Raw genomic sequence first — 15566 nt, 5'->3', positions numbered from 1 at the left:
AGGTGGCTGCTGGTCCACCCTTGTGAGAAATATGTGTAATGCTCATATAATATCCCCACAGGGACTTAGAGTATGTCAGAGGCACCAAAAAGTGCATTTATATTCACCATTTGCTGACTTTTTGACCTGCAGTTTTAATATCTGTATGGTATCCCTAATCTGGAGTTATTTCTTCATCGAAAACAAAACCATGGTGCGACAGACTCCTCTGTGGCTGAAAACATGGTACAGTCGACGTGTTGGGTCACATCAAGACTAAAAGAGACCAAACTTCTTTGTTGATTTCCTGAAGCAGGACGGTTGATCATCAGTGAAACTGCACGGCACTGAAGACTTACCACGGTCTTAATTGAAACAGTCTTCGATTCATTCAGTGACCGTGACCGGAATATGTAAAACAAACCATGAGGCAGATCCCAATACGCCTCTGATTATGGAAGAGGTCCAGACATAATCCAGAGATCAAGACATACTTAGATCATAAGAAGTTACAGTGTCATTGATCAATGACACCAGTTGGCACACTGCTGTGCTACATTTCTTGCATCAAAGGATGCAAAAAGAGGCGTCAACGAATAGAGCATCCAAAGCGTAAATTGGACACAGAGGTTTGAAAGTAATGAGATATCATAAACAGGAAGTGGGGTAATTTGCACAAAGATCTAAGCTTCTTTAGGTGGCTGAATGAAAACATTTGTTTGCTGAAGCCCATGAAGATGAATAATTGGCTGTAATAATGTTAAACTCTGAAAGGCCTGAACTTATGTCCATAAACTAAATGAGAGCTCACCGAGAAATGTTTTCAATTTTACTTAAACCTTTGTACCCACACACTGTTTTACAGATCATTTTGTTACATGAGTATATATACAAGTATGAGATCGTAATGTATAATCGATTTTCCATTCGGATATTTGGTTGTAATTGTTTGTTTCTATTTAAATTAAGACAAACACCTAGAAAATTTATATCTGAAAAATTTGTGTTACTGCTAATCAGTATGATTCTACGGCTATATAACCTCACCAAAGAGTTTGCAATGATCAGTCATCTCCATTATGACATTAGGTTGTTTTTATTATGGGTGATGATGGTATAAGCCTCTTTAATACTAAACACAGGAGAGAAAGGAGGTGGTCCGTGTGAATAAAGCACTCAGAGCGTCACCATTTGCCAACACAGACCTAAGGAACCATGAATAAATACAACTAATCTAAAAAGACATCTAATATTACTGGTAATGTGCAGTTTCGAGAGGTGAAGCAGGAAACAGCTGGTCCTGAATCGGTTTCTATTTACCGTAACACATGTTATCACCTAAACCAAACTGAAGCTGTGATTACACAAACACTATCAAAATCAGTGGACTCGTTTTCTGTGGTGTGTCATCAAATAAAGCAACACTATCATCATACAGTTACACTACTTTATGGTACTCTCACTACTTCTACCACCAATATGAGTGGTAGTAATACTACTACTGCAGTAATACTTGTATAGTTTAATCGTCAAGTACAGCATTTAGTAATCGGATATGTTGTATAATGTTAAAGAGTTGGAAGATAGTTTCTTATAGTATACTATAAAATAATAATGTAGTGTTGCACAGTATTGTATTATAGTATTGTATGTACTTCCTATAGTAGGTATAATAGTATACCTTAACAATATGGTAGTATAGTAAAGTAGAGTGAAAAACATCAAACTTTACTTTTATCGTCACATACATATATGAAAATGTAGTATAGTCTGCTGTAGTATAGTTTAGTTTTATATCGTATACTCTAGTGTAGTCTAGTAGTACCATAGTATAGTATATTAATGTGGGGTTATGTCGTATTGTGCAGATATCTGCTATACTTTATTCTATACATAAGTGTACAGTATTTTAAGTGCAGTATAATAGGAGAGTTTAGTACTACTACTATATTATACAATACAATAGTATAGTATATGTATGAATGCATATTAAAGTGATATGTTAATCAGGAATTTCAACCCAAATCTGAGAGCATTGTCTCAGTTAAGCTGCATCAGCCTCTAATAAAGCTCAGACTCATTTTGACTACCGAACGCTTCATCACAGTGAACATATAATCACCAAGATACATGATGTACTTTTTTACCATTTTTCTGACTGCGGCAGCGTGAGAGACTTAGTCAGGTCAGAGCTAGTGGGGTCAGAGACCCGGCCAACAAAAGACTTCTTCAGGGAAAAACTGCACAAATACAAAGGCCATATTCAGCATGCTGATCACCCTCCCTTCATATCATTGTCTGGAACTCGTCAATGGATGGCACGCTCACATCCGCATGACTACAGTCTGAGTCCAGGCTGATTTCCCATCAGTAGTGAATGGCCTTTCAGTGGATCTGCTGTTTGTGTTTGTCTATGACGCTGTTGTTACAAAACCTTGTCAGGCCTATTGTCATGGGGATAAAACCTTAATATTTTAGTCACGACTTGTTGACAAAACAGCACATTCATTCTGGGACACAGAGGTTTTGTGTTGTTGAGTCAACAGGAGAGATGTTCTACACTCTGTCTGGATCCTAGTTTTACCTTAGTTGTCCTTCTACAGGTTGCTAAGTTTGAATGCATTTTGGGGATGTATTATATGTTTAGTGGGCATATTTCAGGTTTTTAAAATAAACAGACTTGTCAGTTTATAGACGTTACATGTAATCGATTCCTTATTTGAAAACAGATGTGTGCGCATTCAGGCCAGAAGCCTCACCAGCTGGGCCTGGTTTGGAGAATCCCACCCTTTTATTTTATTTTCTTTTCTGCATTCTTCACAGCACTCATAATATGACTCACTTCTGTTCGAATGTTTGCAAAGTTAAATGTCCTTTTCAGTCAGACGATTACAGTATTTCAACATTTCGGGTTTTTTGCTGTTGCTCTGTTGTATTTGTATTTCTAAAGCCTGTGAACACACTGAACAGAAACCAAAAGTGCCTTTACAGTTTCAGCAAAAGGCTGCTCTGAATCGGCAGAGCGGCTGCGGCTGCAAAAGGCTCCTGCAGTCTTTGCTTGTGTGGCCTACTTTCAGGCAACCAAAACAAATACCCTGTTCTTTGATCAAGTTTATTTTATCACGATGTCCTTTCACTTTAAACTGTGAGCATTTATCCAATGAGTGACAACTTTGTGTACAAAACAGACAGTTGTGAAGAGAGGAAGACTTGTTCTTGTTTCCTGAGTACTGAGTGATGACTCCTTCTTTCACTGCAGTAACGTTGGTGGCAAAGCTGCTTCCTTTTTTCCTTTGCTTCAAGTAACTAACGTTGGAGACCTTCAAGTTGGTAGGTTGTGAGTCCTGAATGTTGCCAAAAAGTGGATCTGAGGCAATTCTGACTTGTTTTTCAATGAAAGCAACAAGATCCTCAAACAGTGCTCTCCGGCCACGTCGCTCTTGCAGATCACAAGCAACATTTCTCCACCGTTCCCTTAACGTATAAGGAAGTTTCAAGATGATGCTCCTCATGTTAGATGGTAGGTCCAGTTCCTTCATATGCATCATTTGCTCCGTTAGATTTGAGCATCCTCGAAGAAACAGGGAAAATGATTGCAATGCTTTAAGATCTTCACTTTTAACAGGCGTCCAGCTGAGAAGCTTTTCCATATACGTAGATTCAATTTTGTATTCGTTTCCAAAGTGCTCTGCGAGAAGACTTTTGGCTCTGTGGTATCCCTGATCTGAAGGTAGATGTTGACAACTGCACACCAAGTCTCTTGGCTGCCCCCTGGTGTATTGTTCGAGAAAGTGCAAACAGTCACTCCAATTAGTTGTCTTCTCCTCCACTCCATTTTCAAAAGCTCTGATAAAAGACCTGTACTGAAGAGGGTCTCCATCAAACACAGGAATGTTTCTTACAGGCAGGACAGAGCACAGATTTTGCTGGACCAGCAGAGCAACGATGTCATTTTGTCTTTGCATCACATTTACAATGTCATTCTGATGGGGTTGAGGTTGCACAAGTCCTGCTTGACTTTCATTCACAGTTTGCGTCATTTGACCTGGAGCATCAGTCTTTATGAGCATCTCATCAATTTGTGTGTTTGACCTTTGTTTAGGCCTAACAACCTGTGGTTGCATTATGGGATCAGACACAGAAATAACATCCATTTCAACAGGAACAAAGGTGTAGGCATGGGGATTTAATGGTCTTGCTTCTTTGAACTTGTTCCTTTCAACATAAGAGTTCATTCTGTCTGAACATTTTGAGCCACGCTGGGATGAATTTATTTCCAAGACATGAAGCTTTGCATTTGTAGCTGCCAATTCCGTTTCAAGTTCCAATTGTTCCTTTTCTTTCGTCAACTTTTCCTCCTGAGCTTCTATTAGATGTTTCCTTTTTAGAGCAGCAACGCGCTCCATCAGAGCTGCCTTGTCAGCCTCAGCTCTAATGCGTGCAGATGATGTTGATGAAATCCGTGATAGCTGGGAATGTGTCTTTACAGAGTTCACCTTTACACTTAACACATTAGAAGCACTATCTTCAGGGTTTATTTCATCTGCAACACTTTGGTGGTCGAGAGAATCTTTATTTGGCTGCACATATGGGTAACCCATTTCAGACAGCCAGCCTTTTACATGTTCAGTGAAGTCATAGAACATTGTCATTTTTTCTTTAAAGGACAGATTTTGCCTTGTAACTTCATCTTGAGGTAAAGGTAAGCTCACAAAAGATGTATGCATGTCATTTGCATCTTGGTAACACTTGACTGTAAAAAGCTCAGCATTCACTGAATTTACATTTCTATTGGAAGTCATTAAGTCATTTATGTTTCTCAAACACTTTTTGGCTTGTTTGCATTGTGCGGTCCTCTTTTGCTGGTACATTTCCGTGTAGAACTCAAAGCCTTTAGAAGTCATTTTAATGCCTCTTCTTGCTGACGGCCTTTCAACATCCTTCGCCTGAACCTCAGACATTTTGAACACTTCTTCCAAACTGCTTGTCACACATCAATCAAATCCGTCGGACGTGAATGCAGGTAAAGTGCAGCAAAAAACAGCAAAGGTGCTTCCAGGCCGCTCCTCCAATTCGCCCCACACACACACACACACACACACACACACACTGAAGTGTGAATGAAACAATCCTCTTTGATCATCCATACGAAATCCAAAAACGATCTAACCAGTTGTGGCTGTGGTGGGATCGGTCCTTTGAGTCCAAGAGCTAAGTTTTTACTTCATGTAGTGGCCATTTGTCGGCTAAATCAAACTTAAACAAATAATAATCAAACGCCACTGATGCACCGTGGTCGGTATCCTTACGCAGCCAGAAGAGAGTAAAATGTCCAAGCAGGATTCCATTTTTGTGTATTTATTAAATAAAGCAAATAAAACAAGCAAACAAACTCCTGTGGTGCTGTCTCTCCTGTGCAGTGCAGTGTAATGCTGCTGTGCAGCTGGTAAAACTATACGCCCACCCCGGTGCATGCTGGTCCTACCTTTCTCCTCGTTTAAATAGCAACAGGTGCCCACAGTAATTACCCAAAAAATAATATGACTAAACAAATGACTATTAAAGAGCAAAATAATCTTAATATATGAAACATCTACAATAATTAAACACTACTTATAAATGACATAACAAACTACAATACCAAATAAATAGCTCCAACAGTATCTTTTTATAACACATGGTTTTTAATATTTGTAATCTACTTAAAACAGTACTCCAACACAGTATTACAGTCGATGTTTGCAGATGACAGGGTTCTGTGTGTATTTGCCTCTTCTCACACTCAAGTCATGTCTAGATTACAGACTTTCTTAAATGCTGCAGAATCTTAAATGTATTGCCGATAAGGGAAACTATGCTTTATACTTTGCTCTCTCATCTTTCTGCCATTCATGCACTTAAAGGTAAATAATAACACTATAGCCTGCAAAATGTTTAACAAACTGGCATTTAAAGAATTAGAACTGTGAAAATGAATATTTGGTATTTATGAATATATTGGTTAAAAGATTTAACTTAGTGAGGAGGAAAATATTATTGACATGTAACATTTTTATGGCAGTTTTCTTTTCATGTGGACATGTTTGTCCTTTGAAGACATCAGAGCACACTTAAAGTGAGGCACAATGGTTAACTGTGCAAAAGCCTACGCAACAGTTGCTGTCTTTTTTTATGTACAAATGTACAAATGTTTTAGGCCCACTGAGATGTTTGAGTAATACTTTGTATACTTTGCAATAGGAAACTTTGTTCATGATTTAATTCTGTCTGTATGTACATCATGTGTGTTCATGGCTTGATGGTGGGAGTGACTGCAGGCCCAGAGGCACTGACGGGGATGACTCCGGTGGCCAGCAGGATGATGATGAGGACGACGATGAGGACGACCACCACGATGAACACGACCAGCTTTGCGTTCTTCCACCAGTAGGCGCGAGCAACTTTCTGGGACGTTTTTGAAAAGGCCGTAGCCTGAGCAGGGAGGCAGACGAGACATTGAAGTAACACATTGTGTATTTCTGACACACAGATTCCCTTAAAGAAAACAGACCCCGAACTCATCAGTGTGTCCCTCAAACTTCATTGGCTCCATCCTCCAACAATACCTGAATCAAATGTCATTGAGAATCATTTTTTATTATTGCCCCTTCGACAACAGAAAAAAAATACAATAACATCAGAACCACAGGCATATGTTAAAGATGCAATGTGTAAGACCTGAGCAGAATTTTAGTTGAAAACAACAACTGTGCTTTTCCTGCTATCACTAAACTAAATGTGTGCCTGAGACAGCTGCGTGGTTGTAAGTTTCCAACAGGTGCTCAGTTAGTTAGCAGTTACTGTAATGACACACCTTGACTGACACATTTCCTGGAATGAGAAAACTAGAAGGACAGGTTGTGCATTTTACAGAAAGCAGTAACTTCATCACCTATGATGAGCTCTACAACCTGTGCAGTGAGGCATTTGGACCTCAGACAAAAAGGTTGTTGGGTTAACGAATTCCATCACCTAACGAGGTGCAGCTGAACATCGCCTTGCTAAAAAGGTGCCTAAAAAGGCCACTGGTTCTGTACTGTAATGGTTGGAATATGGGATGGCCTCTACTGACCTGTTGTACTGGTTTACCTGCTGATGATGAACACTGAGGTCACAGTTTAACAACCTCTTTGTTTAACCTCCCAACCTCATTTTACACAAATCATAATAAAAAGACAAGACCGACCTCGTCTTTCATTTTCTCTGCCGTATCGAGAAGGTCAAGCCCCTTTTCTCCTCGTTCTATGATTCGTTTCACGTTCATCTTCATCTCCTCTTTGACTTCGGCTACCTGGTCCCCCAAGGCCTGCATCTTGTCCTGTGCTGCTGCTTCTGCAACTCCTCCCTGCTCCTGGGATGGGGTATGAGAGAAGTTACCTGGTTAGTAGTTACTGGTATTACATGCAAGAATTTAACAATATTTTACAGTTTTAACTACTACTTTTTATATTTAAAAAAGTTATTTTCCAAAGACTGTCTTACTGCAACGTATGTTGGTTCTGGATGGTAGCAGTAGAAACAAATACTGTAATAAAGTACAATTTTAAGATAGTCCTAGATAGTATTTACATTACTTTGTACTTCTAATCCATTACATTTCAGGGAGGAATACTGTATGTAAAAACACATGACCTTTTAAAATAATTCTTGTTAAATGAGTTTAAAACGTGAGAGTAGTTGAAGCAACCGTTGAGTAAAAACTGAGAGTAGTTGACGGTTAAGCACTGAAGTGTCAGATAGTTGAAGTGCTAGCATTTTAAATTGTAGTCAGCTGAATCACATATGTATATATATATATATATATATATATACACATATATATATATATATATATATACACATACACATATATATATATATACACATATACACACACACACACATATATATACACACACACATACATACTACTACCACGTGGTACTTTGCCCACAGATTAAGAAGGGTCTGCCAAAACAAACTTCGATCTGTTGCCTATAAAAATGAGGTGATTATTCACTCACCATGTCTGTCTTGTCTCTTGCTGTGTCTGTGCTAAGACTGTCACATGTCATAGTTGCTTGAGCTTCCCGAAAAAACAGGTTCACTGGTGATGTCATCTTAATAGTAGGTGACATCAAAAAGTCCAACCAACGAAATCATTCGAATTTATTTACCAGTCCTACCTCTCCGCCCGTCCTGTCAAATCAAACTGCCTTTCTCTCCAAAAGCTGACAGCCCATTGGTTTACACCGAGGATGGACTCCTCCCTGAACCTGTTCCAACAGGAACAAATTACATCATATTAAGGAAGTAATGAATGAACTGCAGATGCCAGAAACACAGCACACCAGCTCCTCACATACCTGAATGTCTCACCTTTGTAGCCACGCTAGCGGCCCGTCTCCCTGGATGGCAATGTCTGTCTGTCCTTTGGTCGCTTTCTTCACCACGTATGTCCAGCCGTAAATATCTGAGCAACTATTGTACGCTTTTGACTGTTTTTCCGTGACCGTTCCTCACATTAGTTTGTTTTTTGTTTGAAACCTAAAATGAATAAAACCCCAGAAATAATATGTTTTTTGGTAAAAAAATAAGACAAAATACCAAAAGAAAAAATGACAAAAAAGAATTAGCAAAGATCAGAACCCGACAACAAAAAAGTAACGATATTTCCTCTATCGCCACCTTGTGGCACTTCAACAAACAGCAAAGGAGAGGACAACAGAGTACCGGTGGAGGGGAAAATACTATTTATTTCATATCAGACCATTAAAACCATTAAATGCCTCTAAATAATCCTGTTAATCAAAACATTCACCCACATCACAGGTCAGCTGAGCGGGATGCTGGCATTTCATCTGTTTTCGGGAATGTGTTGATTTCAAAATGACAAAGAGTTGAAGACCATGTGCAGCTGGAGCCTGTATACGAACGCACGCAGCATTACCCAGTTCAGAATGAGAGCATAGAGATTATTAGGGCTACTGCACCCCAGAGCCTTGTTAAAAACACAACGGAGAGCCTCGTTTTCATACCTACTCCCAGAAAATGAAAATAATTGAACTGTACCATTTTATGTTTTTAAATTTGCATAGAAATCACATACAGCCTTCATCGGTTCATTGTTGATTAAAAAATAGAACATAAAGCATTAAATAAATAGCCTCTAATAGAACAGTTTACACATTAGTCAAAGGCTGATGCAAATATACATAACGGTGAGACTATCTGGACTATTTACACTTCATAGTGGGCATCATTTTGATCTCTTTGAAGCTAAACTGGTTCTGTAAAAGCAGGCGAGACAGTCTTTGCTCCGGACTGTTTTCCGAGTAGGAAGCTGTGACTGTGGGAGTCTGTTGGCTGACATGGAACCAACAGGGGGAGCCATGGAGGGGCTGTAAATGATCTCTCTCTCTCTCTCTCAGCTGGTTGGCTGGAGGAGCCTGACCCTCCAAAAACTAGAAGTGTGGGAACAGAACTTTATCAAAGTACAAAAAGGCATGCACTTAAACTGCAACAGTTCTAGAGTTAAAGCGCCGTTAGGAAACGCGATCTGTTAAAAAGACAGATGATGCTGCAGAGTACAAATCTACAACTGTGTGTTTTCTTCCTGTCTAAAAGGACCACTCATTTCTGTTGAGTAGAAAAACGCAGAACTGCAAATGCGGTGTCGTTTTCACACTTCAGATCCCGTCATCAGTTACGTTTTATTGCCCAAAACAAACTGCTGGACTCTGTGTTAGCCAGCGGTCACCCAGCCCACCGTCCTCACACTCAACACAGTATTGCTTTATAAACTTGGACTGTGGACTATTACAAAATAACCCTTCAAACATGAGCCCTCCACACAAAACAAGGAGCCAATCACAATATTTCCAAAATAACTAAAAGTAGTGCTAAGTGCACATATTCAATACACTTTTAAAAGAATTTCTATGGATAATTACCTTTTCTAGATTGTCTGACTACAAAGAAATTGGAAGCACTTTGAAAGGAGTTAAGCCCACAAATGGTAACATACATATCCAACACACAATCCAGCATTTTATCAAATATAGTGTGACCTAAAATAGTTTCAAATTCATCAGCAGAAACAACACGTTGCCCGATTTCCTTTAAAAACTGCATTTTTCATCTTTTAAATGATACAAAGACCAACCAAGACCAAAATAATGTCTCGTAAAAGACTTGAGCAATCCACATTCATCATTTCCTTCCACACACATTAAAGTGACTTTCTCTTTGACAACTGAAATAAGTGTCCAGTTCAACAAAGAGGAGCGGGTTATGTAGCATCCCTTGAGAACAGGGACTGTTTGTTTTGCTGCTGTCAGGTGAAAAACCTCAGACCTTCCAGACACCCTCGTTTGATTTCCCACAAATTCAAAAATGTCTACGCTGGAATTGTGTTTTTAAAGGGTTTCAAAAACCACGAGCCATTAAAGTTCCTTAGTCCTTGAAATCCAATACAAGCATGAACGTTACCAGTAGAAACCAACTCAGAAGTAAAAAAGATTTCACCAGACAGTAGTTATTCGTTTGAGTCTATATATTACTTTGCAATAACAATGTGTTTGTTTATGATTGTATGTACATTATGTGTGTTGTGTGTTTATGGCTTGGAGGTGGGACCGACTATAGGAGCCACCGGGCTACTGATGGGGATGACTCCGGTGGCCAGCAGGACGATGATGAGGACGATGATGAGGACGACCACCACGATGACCACGACCAGCTTCACGTTCTTCCACCAGTAGACGCGAGCCACTTTCTGAGACGTCTGCTTGAAGTGCTGAGCCTGAGCAGGGAGGGAGACCAGTCAATCGACTTCTTTCTTTACAGGTCTTGTACAAAGGGAATAAAGTAGTCCATGAATATGAGACATGAATCTACACAGAATTACACTCCCTCCTCAGCACTGCGGGGGTTAGTTTGTGGCTTTTGCCAGTTACACCTGCAGTCTACGAGCACATCTATGAGCTACACTCAGTCTTTTTGGTTCTTCACAGTTCATTTGTTTGTCTACGGAGGCTCGCTCTACGGCGCCAAGCGGGAGTATAAACAAAGCTTATTTAGCTCGGCTCTGTCGAAAGGAAACAAAACCTGCCTACCAGCACAGCAAATCGCCATCTTTATGTTTGCACAGATAAAAAGAAAGAAAGATATAATTTACTAATTAGTGAGCGTTTACTGCATTAGGGGAGGTAAGCAGATAGTGTTGCCTTTTGCTAGTTACCATTTTCGCTGCTTTTTTCCCAGATGGACAGGTAGCTAGTTAGCTATGTAGGAAGATTAGCTTTTTTAATTATTTTGATAGCTGATAGAGATGAAAAGAGAGGAACTGTGCAGAGGAAGAGGGGCAACATAGAATGAAGGTCCCTGGCTGGCAATGAACCGGGTGTGTTGCGCCCTAAATATGATGACGTAACGTACTACTGTTGGAAACAGGCGTGACTGAGCACAACACTTTGAAGTGCTGAAAGAATCTGAACTGTGGGAAATGATTAAGAGAACCAGCACCACGCTAACACTTAAGCCGGGCTCAGACTACAGGAGTTTAGGGACAATTTAACCCTGGTTCACTCTCCAGATCCGGTCTCAAACCTCCCTTACCTTGCAGCAATATTCATTGAAATTAATGTATTTCTCTACAGATAAAAATGCCATCAGAGTATGTGGTAAGTAACCAACACTATTTATCACCAACACACACATATCGGCTGCTCTTTGCGTGGCTGAAGAGGCTCGGTCTCGGTAAGTGAGGATTTTTGAATCAGTCTGTATAATCTGGATGATGGCTGATTAGCATGGCTTCCTGGGACACATTCATGGAACTGAGCCATTGCTAATGTTATCAGCTCCACCTGGGCTTTTAGCGCTATGACAAAATCTAAATTTCTACCATAAAGAAGGTCTATACAGCCTGTGCAGGGAGGCATTTGAACCTCAGACAAAAAGGTGGTTGAGTTAATGAACTTAATCACCTAACGAGGTGCAGCTGGAACAATGCCTTGCTAAAAGTTCTGAATTCAAAGTTTAGGTTAGAGCAAGAAAAAGGCCACACTTAGTCCGATTCAAGACATTACAGAACACAAGTGAATCGGACTATGTGACTTGTTATGGTTGGCCTGATCACTATCACTGTCATTGCATACCAACCTTTTTGTTTTTCAAATTCACAGCACACCAAAGACGCAGCGGTGCATATGTAGTCCACATGTCGACCCGCTTCTACACAGACCAAAGGCGAAAGGATAACCTCATGTGGTAAGACTCACCCCTGCTTGCAGGTCCTCCGACTTGCCCATTAGGTCATCCAGTCTCTCCCCTCGGGCCAGGATCCGGTCCACGTTCTGAGTCATGATGTTTTTCACTCCATCCACCTGATCCTTCAAGGTCTGCACCTTGTCCTTCGGCTCTTCCACTTCTCCTCCCCGCTCCTGGGATTCAGACAGAAACAGGGAATTTAAGAAAAGTAGTTGAGTAACAAAGTATGTCGTAAGAAGCACATGGGAGCTGCGATCCATGTCCAAACTTCATCCTGTAGCTTTTATCAGTGTTTTTAGCCGTTTGTTTTAAGGAACTTAAGATGCTAAAACTGGGCCAGGATCAAAGGCCATCACGACTACGTCCACTTACAGTCTATGTGTCTAACATATTTGGACTAGTTTGTCTGCTCCTTGACATCATGTGGAGTAACTCAAGGTTCAGTCATTGGATCAATTTACTTTGTAATGACTGCCTCTAGGTCACACAATCATAACACATCGATCAAAAAAAGTGATATCAAAGTGACTGGCCGTTTAAATCTGTTCTCCGAAGACATTTTTCACCAGAAGGCCTTTAAGATTCTATGAGTTATGTCCTCTCATCTCCTAGTGACTGGGTTCATCTGTCTTACACCAGCGCCGGTCAATAAAGCGTCAGACTTTAAAAGGAATGAAACCATTCTCTATCAGTCTTGTATTTTCAGACAACAATGTGCATGACGACAGCTGGTGGTGGCTCTGGGAGTCCTCTCAGTCCCTCGGGCTGCTGGCAGTCAAACAATGGTTCATTTCTGGGAAGGCGTGCCGCAACGCGTCTGCACTCACCAGGAAGATAAGCTGTGATCTTACACATTCGTACGTGTGATTTCAAAGCAGAAATGTTAAATGCAGTGTGGTGTGTGTGTGTGTGTGTGTGTTATGCACAGTGACTTCCATGTCCCATGAGCCAGCATCAGACATAAACAAAACTGTCTCTAGGAAACAGAGCAGGTTTTGCTGCGTCATGTTTACCTTCTCTCTCTCTCTCTCTCCATTCTTGTCCTCCCTCTACCCATTCCATTGTCTTACGGTTCATTATCTCTCTTCTTTCATTGTTCTCTTCTTTATTCGGGTCACCTTCCCTCTTTCTTTTGGATGAGCTCTTATATGCCCTGTTGTGCATCCTGTTTTTGTTTTACATTGATCTGCCACAGAGACCTCTCTCTCCTTTACCTGTGCTGGTAGTTCAGTGAGGGCCACTGAATGGCTGACAGGTCTCAAGTATCAACATTCACAGAAAGAGGGAGACAGAAACGTGCCCCGGACAAGACGTTCAAGCACTAACGGCTGCATTAAGTGTCCTATTCAAATATTTGAACTGTTTAAACCTCGTCGAGGAAAACACAAATGAGTTCCTCTGTTGAGCATAGAAAGTTGCCCCAGTCTTCCAATAAAACTTGACAACTCAAACAAAAGTGTGACGATAAGGCACCTTGTAATAAATACTTATCTGATGCATAAGGAATAAGAACGATGCATAAGAATGAAATAAATCAAACGTTTGTCTGGGGATGTAAATACAAAAAGATGGATTTCATTTGTCGTGGTAGGCCACATTCAATCCTCACTGCTCACTTCCTAATCTAGTCAAATGTGGAACAACTGTAATCTGTATGGCAGGCACTAGACGGCCAGTGAGGTTTTCCTTTGATCAAAGCACCCAAACAAATGCTGAGGTAAAACAACACTAATAAATGCTGCAGGCTACAGGAAAACACTGCTGGTTTAGCACTTTCCCTCGGCATAGCTGAGTCAGCATACCGGCAGCTTAATTCCAATTGATTTTGGGCTTTCAAAGAGAGGGAACGCAATGTTTCAAACCCCTCAGAAGCCACTGTTTAACTGTTTAGCAGAGAAAGCAGCTCCTTCATGTCAATGGCCTCCTCACTGGATGAGCCCTTGTTACTGATGACGGTCTAAAAAAAATAGTCATCACATTGCCGTTAATAGCACAGCGGGGACACAACACGGAAGGAACAGTGACACAAGTCGTCATGAATAAAATAAATAGTAATAACAACACTCAAGTCACCTTAAATGTACCACTAGAAGATCCTGGGAGTCCCTGACATGTGAAGCAAATTAAAATGTTTCAAATTAAACAAAGTCAGACATTTTAATCTACCTTGCCATGTAGTTTAAGGTTTAATATTAAGCACAGAGAATGTTTGAATTCATTTAAAAAATAATATCAGTGGAGCAACACTTCACTCAATAACATGACAACTTTTACAACTACCTTAATGTTTAGTGAATACGAAATATTAGCCCAATATAACACAACTAGCTGTACATGAGTGTTTAAGTAGCTAATCTAAGTTAGCAAGCAGTGAGCTCGAGATGAAATGGGACTCAAAGTGTTGACTTCTTGAGAGACTAATTGGGCAGTTTAGAAACGTCACGAGCGCTGCTGTGCCTGAGTTTTACCTTCATCAGCTGGTAAAGTAACATTAAATGTGTCACATTGACAACAAATGAAGCAGACTTGTGAAATGTAACGTTTTAGTACGACTGAAATAAATACCTGACGATATTTAACAGCGGATAAAAGTTGAATGTGAAGTATCTGACTTTAGTTTGAAAAAACACGAATCCCACCTGTGACCGTTTGGTTTCTGCAGTGTAATTAGGTCATTTTGTTAGCTCACTCCGGGACTTTTCTTTCTCAACAACAAAAAGTGAATTCATGTCAGTAACGTTAAGACTAGATGCAACAAAGCTACCGGTACTGCATTTGATCCGGATACACACCTGTTGCATGTCGTGTCTGACGTTAAACACGGTGACAACGGAGAGGCTTTCTAAACAATAAAAACAACAAAACACAAGCTTTGACTATCATCTCTTACCGGATCAAACTCCATCTTGTTGGAAACAAAGCCCTTTGACCACAACCCCGATGGATCAACTCTCCTTCAGTTGACGCTGTTATTTAAAAAACCTTAAACGCTTTTAGTAGATTTGAGAGTTAGATGCTCCAACAACACATCGAGTACGTTTCCTCCTCTGCTTAACTTCCTGGTTGTTGTTCAAACTGAATTCCTTCCCTTCGAGTGTCAAGTGGCTCAAATTACAACCAGTATTTTCCCGACCGTGCTTCTCAAAATAAAGCACGTGCCGTAACTTTGCAGTGTGACGACAGTGGTCGTGAAGAAGTTTGAGGTAAAAAGTTAAAAGTGAATACTTTTAAGGACCATATTTGTAAGTTGTTGAACCATATTTAACCGTGATATACAAATATACTGAAAACAGCAA

General features: G+C 40.3%; 2 protein-coding genes across 3 annotated transcripts; both read right to left on the bottom strand.

Moving 5' to 3' along the window:
- Positions 1 to 5694: 5694 nt before the first annotated feature.
- Positions 5695 to 8585, bottom strand: LOC306778229 (vesicle-associated membrane protein 8-like). 2 transcript variants are annotated; one of them, XM_079269667.1, is made up of 3 exons: positions 8022 to 8585; positions 7205 to 7369; positions 5695 to 6450 (listed from the first exon to the last, which is right to left on the bottom strand). In XM_079269667.1, the coding sequence occupies exons 1-3, from the start codon at positions 8133 to 8135 to the stop codon at positions 6268 to 6270; spliced, it is 462 nt and encodes a 153-aa protein (XP_079125793.1). In that variant the 5' UTR covers positions 8136 to 8585; the 3' UTR covers positions 5695 to 6267. The 2 variants fall into 2 exon arrangements, with proteins under 2 accessions (XP_079125793.1, XP_079125794.1); XM_079269668.1 differs by having other exon boundaries at positions 8175 to 8585.
- vamp8 (vesicle-associated membrane protein 8 (endobrevin)) lies at positions 8582 to 15326 on the bottom strand. The gene is made up of 3 exons (XM_079269669.1): positions 15161 to 15326; positions 12282 to 12443; positions 8582 to 10801 (listed from the first exon to the last, which is right to left on the bottom strand). Exons 1-3 carry the CDS (start codon positions 15173 to 15175, stop codon positions 10616 to 10618), a joined length of 363 nt encoding a protein of 120 aa, XP_079125795.1. The 5' UTR covers positions 15176 to 15326; the 3' UTR covers positions 8582 to 10615.
- Between the last annotated feature and the right edge of the window lie 240 nt (positions 15327 to 15566).

Source organism: Melanostigma gelatinosum (assembly GCF_949748355.1).
Source record: "Melanostigma gelatinosum genome assembly, chromosome: 6".
Classification (NCBI taxonomy): Eukaryota; Metazoa; Chordata; class Actinopteri; order Perciformes; family Zoarcidae; genus Melanostigma; species Melanostigma gelatinosum.
Note: the sequence above shows the minus strand (reverse complement) of the source record. Positions and strands in the feature narration are given on the sequence as shown.

Coding starts and splice junctions, on each gene's coding strand:
- LOC306778229 (XM_079269667.1), bottom strand. CDS start 8,135: ATGTCACCTACTATTAAGATGACATCACCAGTGAACCTGTTTTTTCGG. Junction 7,370..8,021: donor CAAGAGACAAGACAGACATG/GTGAGTGAATAA, acceptor ACCCCATCCCAG/GAGCAGGGAGGAGTTGCAGA. Junction 6,451..7,204: donor CAGAGAAAATGAAAGACGAG/GTCGGTCTTGTC, acceptor CTCCCTGCTCAG/GCTACGGCCTTTTCAAAAAC.
- vamp8 (XM_079269669.1), bottom strand. Junction 10,802..12,281: donor CGGAGGACCTGCAAGCAGGG/GTGAGTCTTACC, acceptor CTCCCTGCTCAG/GCTCAGCACTTCAAGCAGAC.